The sequence below is a fragment of the Girardinichthys multiradiatus genome, chromosome 13 (genome assembly GCF_021462225.1).
Source record: "Girardinichthys multiradiatus isolate DD_20200921_A chromosome 13, DD_fGirMul_XY1, whole genome shotgun sequence".
Lineage (NCBI taxonomy): Eukaryota > Metazoa > Chordata > Actinopteri > Cyprinodontiformes > Goodeidae > Girardinichthys > Girardinichthys multiradiatus.
Window position 1 is genome coordinate 42,511,599 of NC_061806.1, and position 18,637 is coordinate 42,530,235.

Here is an 18,637-nt window from a genome sequence, read left to right on the forward strand (position 1 = left end):
GCAGGTGTGCCTAATAAAGTGGCCAAATGTTTATGTAGGCAGTTAGTTTTCTTCTCCATTTCATGTTCAGATCTTCACCATTTGTCTTCTGGTGTGTTTTTTATTTGTGCTCAGTTGTGTGGGAAACTGACAACAAGCTGAAACCGGACCTGCTGTTCAGATTTCTGATGGTCCAAACAGGACAGCCTGTAAAGCTGCTGCACGTGGTGCTGGTCCAGTGGTGTGAACCAGAACTGTTGATTCAGTAAATGATCCCACATTGTGATGTGGAATGACAGCAGTGACAGGAATGTGTCCAACAGGGCGGCTTCGGCAGGACTTTACCCTCAAACAAAGCTATAAAATCCTGGACCGGCCGTCGGTGCAGAACAGACCGACCCGACACTGAAGGAGAAACCAGCTGCCTCTGAAAGGTGAAACTAAAACTCTGATTCTGTTCTGATTTGTCTTTAATCAATGATTGGATTTGATTTGAAGCTGACTGAATATCTTTCATCCTGCAGTGCAGAGAAACATGAAGGTCCTCGTGGTTCTGGTTCTTTTCACTGGTGAGCAAATCTTGAAGGTTTTAAAATATTTCAACTAAACACAAACAGGGAGGTTAATTTGATGCTTCCTCCACAGTCTGCAATGCCAACATCCTGTGGCAGGAGCCTCCCAAGAGCAACCTGGATGTGGTGAAGGCAGCTTTCTGGGACTACGTCGCCAAGGCGACGCAGACCGCCGAGGAATCCCTGAAGCAGATCCAAGAGTCCGAATTTGGACAGGAAGTGAAGTAAGACCAGATTTCAGTTGCATCCTCAGTCCTTTAGATCTTCCCTCCAAGCAGCCAGACTTTACTGTTGTTTTTAAGGTGGTTTTGGTCAACATCTGATCTTCAGGCTGAAGGTCTGTCAAAGTTTATCTTTGGACCTTGACTGGTTCCTTAGTCTGGCTGCCTGGCTGGGAAACCCAAATAAATTAGAGCTGGATCATGACACGGTATGGAAGACCTGAGGGTAATAAGTGGCTTTTGTTTCCATCAGTACGAAGATCTCCCAGAGCGCAGACACAGTGAACCAGTACATCGTGTCCCTGCGGACTCAGGCCGCTCCTCTGACCCAGGACTTCGTGACCCGGTTCACCCAGGAGGCAGAACAGCTGAAGGCTCGTCTGGAGAACGACCTGACGGCTTTGGGCTCCAACATCAGGCCATACGGCGAGCAACTGGTGGCCAAGCTCCAGAACCAGGTGGAGGAGCTGAAGAAGGAGGCGGCACCCTACGCTGAGGCCATGGACCCCGAAGCCCTGAAGGCCCTCCTGCTGCAGAAGAGCCAGGAGCTGAAGGGGCAGCTGGAGACCAGTGTGACCCAGCTGCAGGCCCAGATGGTCCCCTACACTGATGAGGTGAGGGAGAAGATGGAGCAGAGCCTGGAAGAGTTCCAGAGGAACGTGATTCCCTTAGCTCAGAGCTTTGAGACCCAGGTGGCTCAGAAGACCCAGGAGATCCAGCAGAGTCTGGTTCCATACAGAGAGGAACTGAGGGCCAAGCTGGATGCCAGCACTCAAGACCTGCAGGCTCAGCTGACCGCTCTGTGGGAGTCCTTCACCCAGAACACCCAGTAAAAAAACTCACAACCAGTATTTATTCTGACTTCACCAACAGCCCATGTTATTTAATAAAAACTGGACCTTCTGCACTTTAATGCCTGAATTATCTTCCAGGATCCTCCAACAGTTTGGTTCTGGTCCAGCTTTATCTTGTAATATTCTCCTGTCTTAGTTTAAGTTTATTTAAATTTACCAAAATAAACTCTTTCATCCACAGAAGTCTTTGTTTCTGCCTCTTATGTGAAGTCATCTGAGTCCTTAGATCATCTCCTGAAGTTCTGGTCAGAAGGGTCAAAATTATACATACAGGCTCAAATATATGCATAAACCCCACTAATATTGAGTTAAATGTGTCTTAGCTAGCTGCACCTGGAACAGCCACTTTATGTGGGTGTCAACAAGCTCCTGGCTGACCTTTGACCCCTCTGCACGGCAGAACTGGTGGACTTCATTTAAACTGCTTGGTTTCCTGGTAGTACTGACCCACTTTTAAGCACAGTGCACAAATATTCTCAGTAGGGTTTAGGTAAACCTTAGGTAGGCCATTTTTTACGCTTCATGTTTTCTTTCTTTGTGTTCTGGATCATTGTCCAGTTGGAAAATCCAAATGGGTCCAATTTTTATCCGTCTGGTAGATTTTAGGTGAAGTTCAAGAATTTGGAGGAAGTCTTCCTTCTATTTCCTCCACTTTCAATGCACTGGAACCAATAGCAGAGAACCGGACCCACGGCATGATGATACCTCCACCGTGCCAACAGTTGGATCGGTGTTCTGAGCTTTGAAAGTCTCATCCAGAATCCTCTAAACATACTTCATACAGAAATAATCTGCAGTTATTGTCTTTCAGAATAACTCACACACACTAAAAGTTTTCAAACTGTAACATATTGTTTTTTGGGATTTCATGTGAAAGACTAAAACTAACTAGTGAATAATTGTCAAATGGAAGGAAAATGAGTCATGGTGTTCAAAATATCTTAAAAATGAAAATCTGAAGCCTGGCATGGATTTGTATTCAGCCCCACTCAATGTGCTACCCCTAAATGTAATCCAGTGCATCCAACTACCTGCAGAAGTCTCCTAATCAGTACCAGAGACCAGCTGTGTGTAACTTATTCTAACTGGAGATGTTGTTTCTGGCCTCAGAGGTTCTCTAGAAAACATCAGAGAACAACCAGCATCATAGAGACCATGATGGAGATGTTCATAGCAGGGTTAGGTTCTAAAACGTCTCACAGAGCTCTGGCTAATCCATTATCTGAACATGGAGAGAGGATGGACCAACTGCACACCAACCAAGACATGGACATCCACCTAAACTGACAGGCTGGGCAAGGAGAGCATTGATCAGAGAAGCAGCCAAGAAGACCACGGTAACTCTGAAGGAGCTGCAGAGATCCACAGCTCATGTGAAATTCAGTCCACATGAAAACTAGCAGTTGTGGACTCGACAAATCTGATCTTTATGGAAGAGGAGCAAGAAGAAAACCAAGGAAGCCAAAAGAAGGTGCTCTGCTCAGATGGGACTGGAATTGAACCTTAAAACCACTGTCTGTGTAGGAAAACTAACTGCACAGCATCCTGAACACACCATCCCCACAGCGAAACATGGTGGTAGCAGCATGATGCTGTGGGGATGCTTTCCTTCAGACAGGGAAGCTCGTTGAAACTGGAAAACTGATGTTCTCCATCCAGTCTGAGTGAACCCCGAAAGACCTGCAGCCAGAGGTGGTTCCACAAAGTTCTGGTTCAGGGGGCTGAATATAAATGCACAGCAGTTTTAGATTTTTGTGTTTGAAAAACACGTTACAGTTATGCATGACTTTGTGTTGCTCCATCACATAAAATCCACTTAAGTTTGTGGTTGGAACGAGACCAGACAAGGAAAAACACGGCGCACCGATGTTTGAACCAATCATCTTAAAGTGATAAAAAAATGAATCAAACTTGAATGAAACTTTTAAACTGAAACGTTTCAGAAACTCATCAGAAATGTTCTCCTCAACGACCGAAGGAACGACTGAGACGCTTTAATAAGAAACTGGAGTTTAAGATTGGTTTGCATCCATCAGATTCCAGGATGTATTTACAGCTCATCCGTACGGGTCTAACAGAACCAACAGAAAAAGGCAACAGAACAGGTGACGACTGAGAAGATACAGCAAAGCTGATCCAAACAGCTGCTACAGTTAGTGTCTGTTAAAGAAAATGTTTCCTTCCTTCATAACAAGACAAAGTTCTTAGTCAAAAAAAGCAGGAAAAGGTCTCAGAAAAGGAAGTCAGGAACGCTGCTGAACTCCTGAAGGCTCCTGTTCTGCATCACTCCATCAATCATCCAGGAGATTTATGCTGCAAACCACTTTATCTTCTACTAACGACCAGCCGCTCTTGTAGCAATCAGACAAAAAGGATGCTGTGACCCACCGAGGCGAGGAAACAGCAGCACCGTCAGACGTTCTAACCAATGGTGATGCCGAAGCCGCACTGGAACTTGTTCTTCTGGTGGTTCAGGAAGGAACAGAGAACCAGAGAGAGAGGAAGAGGCAGCAGCTTCTTCTCCAACGTTGCTCCAACGATCCAGTTACTGTCGATGGAACCTGGAGCCAAAGGCAAGAAAAAGCATCAAAATATCTCCTCAACAAGAACTTTCATTCTACCTCAAGTTAACGAGTCCTCGATTTCACTAGAACCAAACCAAAATCAAAGAACCACCCATGATCCATTTCAGTCAGTTGTTGAGGACTTTGACTAGGCCATTACATTACCATCATTCTTTCTTCTTCAGTTATTCTGTTTTAAATGTCCTGCTGTGTTTGAGATCTTGGTTCTGTTGATGACCCAGTTTGGCCTCATATTTGACTCTAGAATCCTTTGGCCTACAGAGAAGATTCTGGTCCACTCAGTGATTGTAGGAGGAAACCAAGTCCATATCATCATCCATCCAGCACCGTGCTGACATTTGGTCTGAGGTGTTTCTCGTGTAGAACGAAGACTTCTCAGACTCACGAAGAGCAGCAGCTGCCTCTGTGAGGTCACTGCTGATGATTTGAACTCAAATAACAGAAACTTGAGCATCAACAGGAAAGTTCAACAGCATCTCCAGTTAAACTGCAGTAAAACCTGGACCTTGAACTCCTTACAGACACACACTGACCTTTGAACTGTAGATTAGCTTTGGGAACATCTAGCAGGTAGCCAAATGACACGCTGGTGTCCTGCATCCGTAAGCTGGCCTCCAACTCCACTCCGACCTGCAGCTGCAGAACATCAGAGATATTCAGGGGTCAAAGGTCGCAATGAACATGCCCTTTTATTTACTTTCATTTATTTCTCATCGGTTTCATTTTCTTTCTTTAGGTTTTTTAATTATTTGACATTATTATTTTGTTGCACATTGTCAAAAATGAACTGAAGTAACATTTTTCTGATTGCAGCTGTGGAGGAGGCAGATGTTCCAGATGAGCACATGGAGACACCTACAGGATGTTTCCCATCACTTTTCTCCTCAGATGTTTTTTTACTCAACTTTAATTCTGGCTGCACATAGTTAGAAAACCAGTTTCAACCAAGTGGTCCACATCCATGTGGTTTTATGTTGTTCTTTTGCTCAGGCAGAACATCTGGACCTTTAAACAAGAAACAAACAGAACCGCCTGCGGACATCAGAGGCGAGGGCGGAGAGGTCACCTGATCGTTGGCTTTGTGGTAGTACGATGCATGAGCTCTGGACGAGCCGAGGGTCAGCGTGGAAATGAAGTTACTGCCTGCACAGAGCGAAGTTCTCAGAAAACACGTGGAAGGTTCAGCTCCAACACCAACCCCACCCCCACCATGGACACTGGGACTCACCTGTGTACCTGCCCACTAAAGACATGACTGAGCCCTCCTCTCCGGGCCTGCAGTGATAAACCAGCTCTCCTCCCAGAGCCAGAGCTGGAGTGATGGACTGAAGGTAGTGGGTGATGATGATCCCTGATGGCAGCAACACAGCAGGAGACACAGGAAAACTCAGAAACACAAATATGATGCGACACAGAGGCTAATTTGAATTAGACACTCAAAATGGGAAAGATAAGAGAACATGCAATTCAAGTAGGCAGCTGTTCATTCATTAATCATAAATAAGTCTACAGTCAGAGTGATAATTAATGAGTTTAAACCAGCTGAAGCTGAGGCGAGGCTGGACGTGGACACGGGTTATCCTCCACCACACCGAGTCAGGAGGACAGTGAGGGAGGTAAAAACATCTCCAGAGATCACAGAGGTATCCTGGAATCACCAAGTCTCCATAACAACCATCAGATGACATCTAAATGCTAATTGGTTGTTCAGGAAAATGCCTTTTTCCGTCCTACCATCACACACATAAACATGTGCAGTTTGTTTAACTTAAGTGGGAGCTTGATTGGACCTGTAGATCACATACCAGAACCAGCGAGGACATCTGGGTTTCCGAATGTGACCGTCGCTGTAAAATCGTCTCCCCAGAACTCAGCGTCGCCCTGCCAGTTCACAAACTTCTGCTGCTGCGTCTGCAGACAGATTTACTCAGCGTTAGAGTGAAGCTCAGAAACCAACCAGGAGCTCAAAGAAAAACTAAATCCATTCTGGAGCTGCTCTGCTCACCTGGAAGGCCACTTTGGATCGGATTCTGCTGCTGATCTGATGGATGATCTGCGCGTTCAGGCTGCCGCTGTTATCCATGTCTCCCACCATGACGGGGGAAAACTGAGCAACCAGAGCAGATGATTCAGGTTACAGCTCAAAACTTAAACAGATGGGATTCAGAGTTTTAACTGCTGCGTACCTCGGCAGGACCGGTCTGGTTGGATCCAACAAATGTCGCTCCGAACCTGTAGCTGGAGTCTCCAGTGTTGCTGAGCAGCAAAGAGTGATTCACCTGGAAGGACCCGGTTTATTAAGCATTTAAACCCGAAGTTGGTTTAAAATTTAAAAAATTAGCAGATCTGAGGTGAAGAAAAACAAACCAAGTCTAGAACCAAGATTTCCCTGCAACAATCAGTGAATGACTAAATGTCTGACTGGAGAAACTGAAGATTGATGCAATTTGTGGCTTTATGATTCGTTACAGTCAGATGAAAGCAGAGAAGCTCGCTGACAGGCTGTAAGGGTTAAATGAGGCTTTAGAGGCAGCCAGCAGATCTCCCTTCAGGTTCTAGAAGGACGGGCAGACATCTCCCTTCAGGTTCTAGAAGGACGGGCAAACATCTCCCTTCAGGTTCTAGAAGGACGGGCAAACATCTCCCTTCAGGTTCTAGAAGGACGGGCAAACATCTCCCTTCAGGTTCTAGAAGGACGGGCAAACATCTCCCTTCAGGTTCTAGAAGGACGGGCAAACATCTCCCTTCAGGTTCTAGAAGGACGGGCAGACATCTCCCTTCAGGTTCTAGAAGGACGGGCAGACATCTCCCTTCAGGTTCTAGAAGGACGGGCAAACATCTCCCTTCAGGTTCTAGAAGGACGGGCAAACATCTCCCTTCAGGTTCTAGAAGGACGGGCAAACATCTCCCTTCAGGTTCTAGAAGGACGGGCAGACATCTCCCTTCAGGTTCTAGAAGGACGGGCAAACATCTCCCTTCAGGTTCTAGAAGGACGGGCAAACATCTCCCTTCAGGTTCTAGAAGGACGGGCGGACATCTCCCTTCAGGTTCTAGAAGGACGGGCGGACATCTCCCTTCAGGTTCTAGAAGGACGGGCGGACATCTCCCTTCATGTTCTAGAAGGACGGGCAAACATCTCCCTTCAGGTTCTAGAAGGACGGGCAAACATCTCCCTTCAGGTTCTAGAAGGACGGGCAAACATCTCCCTTCAGGTTCTAGAAGGACGGGCAAACATCTCCCTTCAGGTTCTAGAAGGACGGGCAAACATCTCCCTTCAGGTTCTAGAAGGACGGGCAAACATCTCCCTTCAGGTTCTAGAAGGACGGGCAAACATCTCCCTTCAGGTTCTAGAAGGACGGGCGGACATCTCCCTTCAGGTTCTAGAAGGACGGGCGGACATCTCCCTTCAGGTTCTAGAAGGACGGGCGGACATCTCCCTTCATGTTCTAGAAGGACGGGCAAACATCTCCCTTCAGGTTCTAGAAGGACGGGCAAACATCTCCCTTCAGGTTCTAGAAGGACGGGCAAACATCTCCCTTCAGGTTCTAGAAGGACGGGCAAACATCTCCCTTCAGGTTCTAGAAGGACGGGCAAACATCTCCCTTCAGGTTCTAGAAGGACGGGCAAACATCTCCCTTCAGGTTCTAGAAGGACGGGCAAACATCTCCCTTCAGGTTCTAGAAGGACGGGCAAACAACTCCCTTCAGGTTCTAGAAGGACGGGCAAACATCTCCCTTCAGGTTCTAGAAGGACGGGCAAACATCTCCCTTCAGGTTCTAGAAGGATGGGCAAACATCTCCCTTCAGGTTCTAGAAGGACGGGCAAACATCTCCCTTCAGGTTCTAGAAGGACGGGCAAACATCTCCCTTCAGGTTCTAGAAGGACGGGCAAACATCTCCCTTCAGGTTCTAGAAGGACGGGCAAACATCTCCCTTCAGGTTCTAGAAGGACGGGCAAACATCTCCCTTCAGGTTCTAGAAGGACGGGCAAACATCTCCCTTCAGGTTCTAGAAGGACGGGCAAACATCTCCCTTCAGGTTCTAGAAGGACGGGCAAACATCTCCCTTCAGGTTCTAGAAGGACGGGCAAACATCTCCCTTCAGGTTCTAGAAGGACGGGCAAACATCTCCCTTCAGGTTCTAGAAGGACGGGCAAACATCTCCCTTCAGGTTCTAGAAGGACGGGCAAACATCTCCCTTCAGGTTCTAGAAGGACGGGCAAACATCTCCCTTCAGGTTCTAGAAGGACGGGCAAACATCTCCCTTCAGGTTCTAGAAGGACAGGCGGACATATCCCTTCAGGTTCTAGAAGGACGGGCAAACATCTCCCTTCAGGTTCTAGAAGGACGGGCAAACATCTCCCTTCAGGTTCTAGAAGGACGGGCAAACATCTCCCTTCAGGTTCTAGAAGGACGGGCAAACATCTCCCTTCAGGTTCTAGAAGGACGGGCAAACATCTCCCTTCAGGTTCTAGAAGGACGGGCAAACATCTCCCTTCAGGTTCTAGAAGGACGGGCAAACATCTCCCTTCAGGTTCTAGAAGGACGGGCAAACATCTCCCTTCAGGTTCTAGAAGGACGGGCAAACATCTCCCTTCAGGTTCTAGAAGGACGGGCAAACATCTCCCTTCAGGCTCTAGAAGGACGGGCGGACATCTCCCTTCAGGTTCTAGAAGGACAGGCGGACATCTCCCTTCAGGCTCTAGAAGGACGGGCGGACATATCCCTTCAGGTTCTAGAAGGACAGGCGGACATCTCCCTTCAGGTTCTAGAAGGACGGGCAAACATCTCCCTTCAGGCTCTAGAAGGACGGGCGGACATATCCCTTCAGGTTCTAGAAGGACGGGCGGACATCTCCCTTCATGTTCTAGAAGGACGGGCAAACATCTCCCTTCAGGTTCTAGAAGGACGGGCAAACATCTCCCTTCAGGTTCTAGAAGGACGGGCAAACATCTCCTTTCAGGTTCTAGAAGGACGGGCAAACATCTCCTTTCAGGTTCTAGAAGGACGGGCAAACATCTCCCTTCAGGTTCTAGAAGGACGGGCAAACATCTCCCTTCAGGTTCTAGAAGGACGGGCAAACATCTCCCTTCAGGTTCTAGAAGGACGGGCAAACATCTCCCTTCAGGTTCTAGAAGGACGGGCAAACATCTCCCTTCAGGCTCTAGAAGGACGGGCGGACATATCCCTTCAGGTTCTAGAAGGACAGGCGGACATCTCCCTTCAGGCTCTAGAAGGACGGGCGGACATCTCCCTTCAGGTTCTAGAAGGACGGGCAAACATCTCCCTTCAGGTTCTAGAAGGACGGGCAAACATCTCCCTTCAGGTTCTAGAAGGACGGGCAAACATCTCCCTTCAGGTTCTAGAAGGACGGGCAAACATCTCCCTTCAGGTTCTAGAAGGACGGGCAAACATCTCCCTTCAGGTTCTAGAAGGACGGGCAAACATCTCCCTTCAGGTTCTAGAAGGACGGGCAAACATCTCCCTTCAGGTTCTAGAAGGACGGGCAAACATCTCCCTTCAGGCTCTAGAAGGACGGGCGGACATATCCCTTCAGGTTCTAGAAGGACGGGCGGACATCTCCCTTCAGGCTCTAGAAGGACGGGCGGACATCTCCCTTCAGGTTCTAGAAGGACGGGCAAACATCTCCCTTCAGGTTCTAGAAGGACGGGCAAACATCTCCCTTCAGGTTCTAGAAGGACGGGCGGACATCTCCCTAATTTTTCTACAACAAGCTGCAAAACAAACATGAAACCTAAAAGACTTCTGTACCTTCGATACCTCCCATTTAACATTTATTATGCTTAAAGAGGTTTTTATCCTGATTTCAGGTTTTAGACCAAAAACCAATACATCAAACATTAAAAAATGAGTGGAACAAAACATTCTATATAAACACAAAAGAAAAGTTAAAATGTAATTTTCTTCATAATAGATTTTTTTCCATGTGTCATCAATTCAAATGTGGAAATTCTTTACAGAAGCTAAAACAAGCATTTTTTCTTACGTTCATGTCTAATGTCTCTGCTCGGTTCGAGGGTCTGACAAGCAACATGGAGCTCTGGAGAACCAAGTTGCATAGTCATATGTTAGAATGGCCTAGTCAAAGTCCAGACCTGAATCCAAGTGAGAATCTACGACACGATTTGGAAACTGATGTTCACAGATGTTCTCCATCCAATCTGAATGACCTGGAGCCGTTTTACAAAGAAGAAAGTCTGTAGATGTTTAGAGCTGTTGGAGACAAACCTCTAAAGACCTGCAGTGAAAGGTGGTTCTGCAAAGTTTCGACTCGTGAAACATGTTGACAACTATCATTTTTGATGCACTTCACACAACATAGTGTTGGGCTGTCACATAAAATCCCAGTAAAACACATCGAGGTTGGTGGTTGATATGGAACACATTGCTGTATTTACTTTCATTTTATGATCACATATTCTTATATTCTGGGAACTGCAGTTCATATGCAGTCCAACTGTTAGGCTGAACTGTTCCTGACACATTTACACACTAACCTGGAAGTGGTTGCTAAGACCTTTGTTCACAACGAGTCGGACTCCTTCCATCTGCATCGGAAACACCTCTGAGGAGAAAAGCAGACAAGCTCCTTACCTTCTGCTCTACATTCATGTTTTCAGGCACATGAAGCTCTGGTTACCTTTACATTTTCGATGACACTCATCAAACGTTCCGGGGTTGGGCAGAGTGTCTTCTGCCTCCTGCTGCAGTCCAGATCCCGTCCCAGCTGGAGGAACGACTGGGGACACCGGAGGCATCCCGAAGCCAGGTGGCATCGTCACCCCGGGTGAGGCTGAACTGGCAGCTGATGCATCAGGGAGTGGGCTGGGGGAGCTGGCAGCCAAAACACTGCCCATTCTGGGAGGCACTGAGAAAACAAAGAGGATAAATACTTGGGTTAGACACAGATATAACCTCCTCTGGTCAAAGTTCTGCCCCTGATCCATGGACTTCTATTTTAAACACACAGAACATTGAGGTCAGGCTTCCAGAGGTGAGCCAATCGGATGATAGAGGACTTTTAAGGCTAAGGAGACCTACTGGACAACATATCCACAAAAACCCATGGATGCTCCATCCTCATGGATCAAAGGCACCCAGAACATCCTGTAGGATTAAGATCTGGAGAATCTGGAGGCTGAGTCAAGGCATCAAGCCAGGGATTGACAGGGAGCGATATACTGATGGAAGAGGTGCACGGTTGTCAGGGAATACTGTTTCTATAAATTGTTGATGTGGTCAGGAGCTGTGTGTCAAAGTTGCAGCCAGAAGAAACAGTGGCCAGTTTGACGCTAAGTAAAAGCATCACTGTCTCACAGTAATCATCCAAAAGTCCAGGACATGACCGAGTTTCTTTTATTTAAAATAGGAAAGCAACAATATTTTAAATAAAATATTTGTATACTCGTAGTCTCCCGCTTTATCCGGAAACGGGTCACGGGGGCAGCAGACGCCCAGAGTTCCCTCTGCCCAGAAACCTCTTCCAGCTCCTCCGGAGGACGCCTAAGCAGTTCCCAGGCCAGCCAAGAGAAATGGTCCCTCCAGCGTTTTCTGGGCCGTCCGCTGGGCCTCCTCCCGGCGTGACGTGCCTGGAACACCTGCCAGGGGAGGCATCCGATACAGATGCCCATGCCGCCTCAACTGACTCTTCAATGTGGAGGAGCAGCGGCTCTTCGCCTCATGAAGAAGTCTGAATCTTATTATTACAACGAGGCACATGGTGTTGCCCGGTACGGTGGAGCCAGGGTCTCACCCTGGAGCCAGGCCTGCGGTCGGGACTTGTCGGCAAGCGCCTGGTGGCCGGGTAACTTCTCGCAGGACCCAGCTGGGCCCTGTGAGACGAGAGACGCGAGGGCCCACCACCTACAGGAGAAACCATGAGGGACCGGTGCAAAGAGGATCAGGCAGCGGACGAAGGTGGCTCTAGAGATGTGGAAGATTTTTTTATTAGTTGCCAAATGTGTGCTTTCTTTGAGCCAGCAGTGCACAGCAACGGGTTGGGAGGGGGAGCAGAGCTCTGTTACTATATGTTCTATTCAGGAGAGAAGATTAAAAGGACAATAAAAGCAAATGGACCCATATAACAGAAATTTGAACAATTTTGAAAAGTCTGCAAGACACAGATTATTGGTGATCAATAACTTCTAAATTACATATTTGATTGATACTCTGCAGACCCACTTCGTTCCAGAACCCTGGGTCGCCTCTGGTGGCTCCTCATCCCTGCAGAGTGGGAGTGCCCAACAGATCTGCACCAGCTCTGACTCCACCCATGCCACCAGTGTGGTTCTGGTAAAGGTTCTCAGAACCTGATGTTGAACATGGTCCCACCCATTGACAGGTGCAACAGTACGATGATTACCAGCTGTTTCAGGTATGGATGTTCAGTGTATTCATTAGAATAAAGCCCCAAATCATAACCATGTGAGACTAAGAAGAACCAAACGGGTGGAGTTTCTGTGTAATGGTTCTTAAAACTGGGTTTCTCCACCCTGCTCCTCAGGGCAAAATGTCCTGCATGGTTAAAAGGCTGCTGCAGCAGCTGAGGAAGTAATGCAATGGTTTTAGGACCGGGGTTAAGAAACACTGCATTAAAGCTTCCTCCGTCTTTCAGGTGCAACTCCAGGTAGAAACTGAATGACTGAACCGGAACTCGGCCTCCATCACTGGCAGCAGACAGCAGGTTCCGTCTGACCCGCGGATAAACTCCCGCTGACAGAACCTACTGCTGCTCTCAAAGGAGACTGCTCAATTTAAACAGATGATTTTCTACTCACGCTGCGGTTTCCAGAGGGCGATGCGGCCGGAAGTACTGTCCACAACCCCCGAACAAGCGGATGTGACGAAAAAGACCCGTTATGATTGGTCCAACTAGCTGTGCGTCATTTTATGTCCTTCAGAAAAACGCGGCTTCATTTTAGAACAGTTGGAAGGGTCGTTTTGCAGATACCTGTACCTTGTCAACATGGCGGCCTTACTGACGTACAAAACTACTGGCCGTGCAGTCTGGCTCTTAATACTCACATCCTATTGGCTAATCTACGCGGAGACCCCTGCACGAGGGAGGGGCTAAACGTCCTGATTGGATGGACTGACAGGCCGCGGTGGGAGTCAGATTAGAGGAAGGAGGAGCTTCAAGGTCGAATGGCGGCAGGAAGTCCTCCGGAGAGACAAGCAGGGACAAAGAACACCGGCTTGTTGCTGGAGGAGGTACTGAAAGGAGCAAAAAAAACAAGTTAAATGTACCAAACAATCACAAAACGGGACAAAATAAAAGCTAAACATGCTAAAAATAATCAAAATCTTGATGTGGATTCATTTAAATGAGGTTATATTGAGAAAACAAGGCAACAAACAAATAAATAAAATCAAGAAATTAGATCATTAAAGAAATGTGACCAACACGTAAAATTTACCCCAAAAATGCTAGGCCTAAATTAAATATTAGATGTTTAAAACATGACTCAAACCATACTTAAAGTTTAATACACAAAAATGACAGAATGACAATATATCTACAGGGTAATAAATGAGCAAATGAAACCAGATCCAGAGATATAATATAAGCTCAAAACTTATTTGAGAGGATAAATAAAAGATTGAGCACACACAGAACGGTCAGATTCAAACACCATTTGGTCCAAATACAGAGATCTAAATCAATAGATGTGCAGCAAACTGTAAAATCTACAATGATCACCAGAGGGCATGGGTGGTACCATCTGGACTGGAACCATAGTGTTATCAGGCCAGCAGACAGGACGTCCCGTAGCATTACCAGGGCTGGAGTTTCACTGGGTTTACACAAAGCCACCTGGTTCTGTTCTGAACTGTCCCAGGTTCTAGTAAATCTAATCATTTACGGCCCAGTCACTGGTCTGCATGTATACCGAAAAACATCTAACAGCAGAACTGTTTGTGTAAAATTAAAATGAAGGAAGTTAAAAATGATTAAATGTGCCACAGAGCCAATCCAGAATGGACCAGAGTAGACGGGTGGATGAAGAATCCAGGAGAAAAATATGTGCAGATCCAAAATTACCTGCAGAAGAAAAAGCAGCTTGAAACATTCAGTGTGGCTGAAAATGACAGAGTAAAAATGACTCCTGTGACCCAGTCAAAATCAATAAAATAGAATGAAGCAAACAGGTTCCGGAACGGTTCTGGAACCTACATTAGATTAAATAACATCCAAATGTAAACAATGAATGAGTGCAAACATCCACGAAAAAATAAAAACCAAGAGGACCAAATAAAGTTCAGGCCAATTTATTGATTTTTTAAGCCCCTGCATGTTTTTCCATGTTACACCAGTAGAGGGCAGATTGGTCAGCAACTCACTGGAGCTTAAGGAAAAAAAAATACACAAAATTACAATTTTGTAGTTCAAAGTTTTCCATTTTTTTAATGTGATAGCATTGCAACAAATCCTGCAGGACATGTAGAAGGAAAATAAACAGACTTCCTGAGCAATAAGTCCAAATTAAAGGCCGGAGAAATTTGAGCCAATTTGAAATTTTAAATGGTCTTTAATCAGAAACCTCCAGCAACAGGGTGAGTTTAAATCGGTGCAGCAAGTTTGAATCCAATTTAACTTTGCATCCTAAAAATTCATGGTGTCAAAGTTTTAGTTAGGTTTATTTACCTCCTTTATGAATTCGCCTGAACCCAAAACCCATCCATTAAGATTTAGCTTTAGCTCATCTACCACCCCCCCACCCCCCGTCAGCGCTCCACATCACAGCGCTGTCACAAAGATGGTCGACAACACACGACAAAACTTTCATCATCACCTCCTCTGAATCCCAATCCCACTCAAACAATCGGATCCTCCTAAAGCTCCAGGGATGAGCTGTGTCTGAAATGGTCCAAAAGAGATCGCTTTACCGTCCATTGTTCCCTAAAAATGGGAATATTTAGCTTAGCCTCTGAAAATAAAGTGGAATCGCAGTAAAAAATGTCAATGGTTATGAGAGTTATATGTTTGTTAACGAATCCTTAAACCGGATCCCAGAGGAGATGATGATGGATTGATCGTCAGGGACGTGATCAGAAAACGGGAAAAAAAAGAGGAAAATGTCTCAACAGAAAAACGTTTTGCACGTATTTCTGGAGGAAAACACAAAACAAGAAGATCACATTCCTGACGAGAGCTCACACCTGATCCAAGGTCCGAACCGACAAACGACCCGATGTCGGATCAGATGACAAAAACAGAATCACCGACCTGCAGCTTCACTTATCTTTCACATTCAGTTCCCGCTGCAGGTTGGTGATTCTAACAGCTCCACTCACACACACACTCACCTCACACACACCTCACACACACCTCACACACACACTCACCTCACACACACCTCACACTCACCTCACTCACCTCACACACACCTCACACTCACCTCACTCACCTCACACACACACTCACCTCACACTCACCTCACACTCACCTCACTCACCTCACACACACACTCACCTCACACTCACCTCACACACACCTCACACACACCTCACACTCACCTCACACACACTCACCTCACACTCACCTCACACTCACCTCACACACACCTCACACACACCTCACACTCACCTCACACTCACCTCACTCACCTCACACACACACTCACCTCACACTCACCTCACACACACACTCACCTCACACTCACCTCACACTCACCTCACACACACCTCACACACACCTCACACTCACCTCACACTCACCTCACTCACCTCACACACACACTCACCTCACACACACACACACTCACCTCACACACACCTCACACACACACTCACCTCACACTCACCTCACACACACACACACCTCACACTCACCTCACTCACCTCACACACACACTCACCTCACACTCACCTCACACTCACCTCACTCACCTCACACACACACTCACCTCACACACACCTCACACTCACCTCACACACACACACCTCACACTCACCTCACTCACCTCACACACACACTCACCTCACACTCACCTCACACACACCTCACACACACACTCACCTCACACTCACCTCACACACACACACACCTCACACTCACCTCACTCACCTCACACACACACTCACCTCACACTCACCTCACACACACACTCACCTCACACACACCCTCACCTCACACACACCTCACACTCACCTCACTCACCTCACTCACCTCACACTCACCTCACACACACCTCACACTCACCTCACTCACCTCACACACACACTCACCTCACACACACCTCACACTCACCTCACTCACCTCACACACACACTCACCTCACACTCACCTCACACACACCTCACACTCACCTCACACACACTCACCTCACACTCACCTCACACACACCTCACACTCACCTCACTCACCTCACACACACACTCACCTCACACTCACCTCACACACACTCACCTCACACTCACCTCACACTCACCTCACACACACCTCACACACACCTCACACTCACCTCACTCACCTCACACACACACTCACCTCACACTCACCTCACACACACACTCACCTCACACTCACCTCACACACACACTCACCTCACACACACCTCACACTCACCTCACACACACACTCACCTCACACTCACCTCACACACACACTCACCTCACACTCACCTCACTCACCTCACACACACACTCACCTCACACTCACCTCACTCACCTCACACACACACTCACCTCACACTCACCTCACACACACCTCACACTCACCTCACCTCACACACACTCACCTCACACTCACCTCACACACACCTCACACTCACCTCACTCACCTCACACACACACTCACCTCACACTCACCTCACACACACCTCACACTCACCTCACCTCACACACACTCACCTCACACTCACCTCACACTCACCTCACACACACTCACCTCACACTCACCTCACACACACCTCACACTCACCTCACACACACTCACCTCACACTCACCTCACACTCACTTCACACACACACTCACCTCACACTCACCTCACACACACCTCACACTCACCTCACACACACCTCACTCACACTCACCTCACACACACCTCTCACACACACATTCACCTCACACACACACTCACCTCACTCACCTCACACACACACTCACCTCACACACACACTCACACACACACTCACCTCACTCACCTCACACACACACACTCACCTCACACTCACCTCACACACACACTCACCTCACACACACCTCACACTCACCTCACACACACACTCACCTCACAAACACCTCACACTCACCTCACACACACACTCACCTCACACACACACTCACCTCACACTCACCTCACACACACACTCACCTCACACACACACTCACCTCACACTCACCTCACACACACACTCACCTCACACACACACTCACCTCACACTCACCTCACACTCACCTCACACACACTCACACACACTCACCTCACACACACTCACCTCACACTCACCTCACACACCTCACACTCACCTCACCTCACACACACTCACCTCACACTCACCTCACACACACACTCACCTCACACTCACCTCTCACACACACACCTCTCTCTCTCTCTCCCTCACCTCACACACACACCTCTCTCTCTCTCTCCCTCACCTCACACACACACCTCTCTCTCTCTCTCCCTCACCTCACACACACCTCTCACTCACTCATTTTTTTTTTTGGTTTTGCTTCAATCCTGAAAATCAGTATCCAGACAAAAAATAATAAAACTTCCTCCTCCTCTTCCTCCTCTGACGAAGACAAACATGTTCTGGTTGTAATCGGAAAATGTAAACAGAATCATTTACGGTTTCCCTGGTGGGTCCAGATGATTTGTAACACCTCGTTTGAAGTTGGAATATGGATCGAGCTGTTCAGAAAAACAAACAGAAAGATCACAGTGCTTTCCAGAACCCATCCGGTCCGACCCCACGCTCCATTCGGCACTTAAAACAAAACTACCAAAACTTTTTGGTGAAAAAATTATTTCAAATCAGATTTAAGTACCAGAGAGGAGATTTAAGCTTCCGATCAAACGCGCGGTTTCAAGGAAAAGTTCTGCCCCATCAGAACTGCCAAAAGCAACAAAAATGTATCTCAAAAAGCAAAAAATATATTTTTTATGTTTTTTTGTTTGTTTTTTTTTTTTTAATCATAATGATGCTCTGGGAGGGGAGGACAAAAAGAAACCCCAGCTCCCTGTTCAGAGATGCTACAATCCTGCTGAGTCCAAACTAAACACTCATTTGTCCAGAACCAAAAGAAACTGGAGCTGGAATAGGAAAAGTTATTGCTGCTGCAGGAGGGGAAACCTTTCTAACGTGGTCCTGTTCAGCCGGAGCCGGTTTCAGCTCCCTGGTCCATCAGGAAAGTCAAACATGAACCAGTTTCAGACAGCAGCAAAAAAAAAAAAAAGTT

The 18,637-nt window shown here is 47.1% G+C and overlaps 2 protein-coding genes across 2 annotated transcripts; one reads left to right on the forward strand and one right to left on the reverse strand.

The window, feature by feature from the left end:
• The first annotated feature begins 300 nt into the window (after window positions 1-300).
• Window positions 301-1,809, forward strand: LOC124879268 (apolipoprotein A-IV-like). The gene is made up of 4 exons (XM_047383723.1): window positions 301-413; window positions 504-548; window positions 625-775; window positions 1,026-1,809. Exons 2-4 carry the CDS (start codon window positions 515-517, stop codon window positions 1,603-1,605), a joined length of 765 nt encoding a protein of 254 aa, XP_047239679.1. The 5' UTR covers window positions 301-413; window positions 504-514; the 3' UTR covers window positions 1,606-1,809.
• A 1,795-nt stretch (window positions 1,810-3,604) lies between these two features.
• On the reverse strand, window positions 3,605-13,223 carry tomm40l (translocase of outer mitochondrial membrane 40 homolog, like). The gene is made up of 10 exons (XM_047383722.1): window positions 13,008-13,223; window positions 10,871-11,098; window positions 10,728-10,795; window positions 6,398-6,490; window positions 6,217-6,318; window positions 6,017-6,122; window positions 5,440-5,562; window positions 5,278-5,354; window positions 4,745-4,847; window positions 3,605-4,187 (listed from the first exon to the last, which is right to left on the reverse strand). The coding sequence occupies exons 2-10, from the start codon at window positions 11,085-11,087 to the stop codon at window positions 4,048-4,050; spliced, it is 1,029 nt and encodes a 342-aa protein (XP_047239678.1). The 5' UTR covers window positions 11,088-11,098; window positions 13,008-13,223; the 3' UTR covers window positions 3,605-4,047.
• Between the last annotated feature and the right edge of the window lie 5,414 nt (window positions 13,224-18,637).

Bases quoted from the DNA above. Each gene is read 5' to 3' on its own strand.
- tomm40l (XM_047383722.1), bottom strand. From the start codon at position 11,087: ATGGGCAGTGTTTTGGCTGCCAGCTCCCCCAGCCCACTCCCTGATGCA. The intron at 6,123-6,216 runs GTGAGCAGAGCA...ATCTGTCTGCAG, and splicing joins GATCCAAAGTGGCCTTCCAG to ACGCAGCAGCAGAAGTTTGT. The intron at 5,355-5,439 runs GTGAGTCCCAGT...CGCTCTGTGCAG, and splicing joins TTTAGTGGGCAGGTACACAG to GCAGTAACTTCATTTCCACG.
- LOC124879268 (XM_047383723.1), top strand. From the start codon at position 515: ATGAAGGTCCTCGTGGTTCTGGTTCTTTTCACTG. The intron at 549-624 runs GTGAGCAAATCT...CTTCCTCCACAG, and splicing joins GGTTCTGGTTCTTTTCACTG to TCTGCAATGCCAACATCCTG. The intron at 776-1,025 runs GTAAGACCAGAT...TGTTTCCATCAG, and splicing joins GAATTTGGACAGGAAGTGAA to TACGAAGATCTCCCAGAGCG.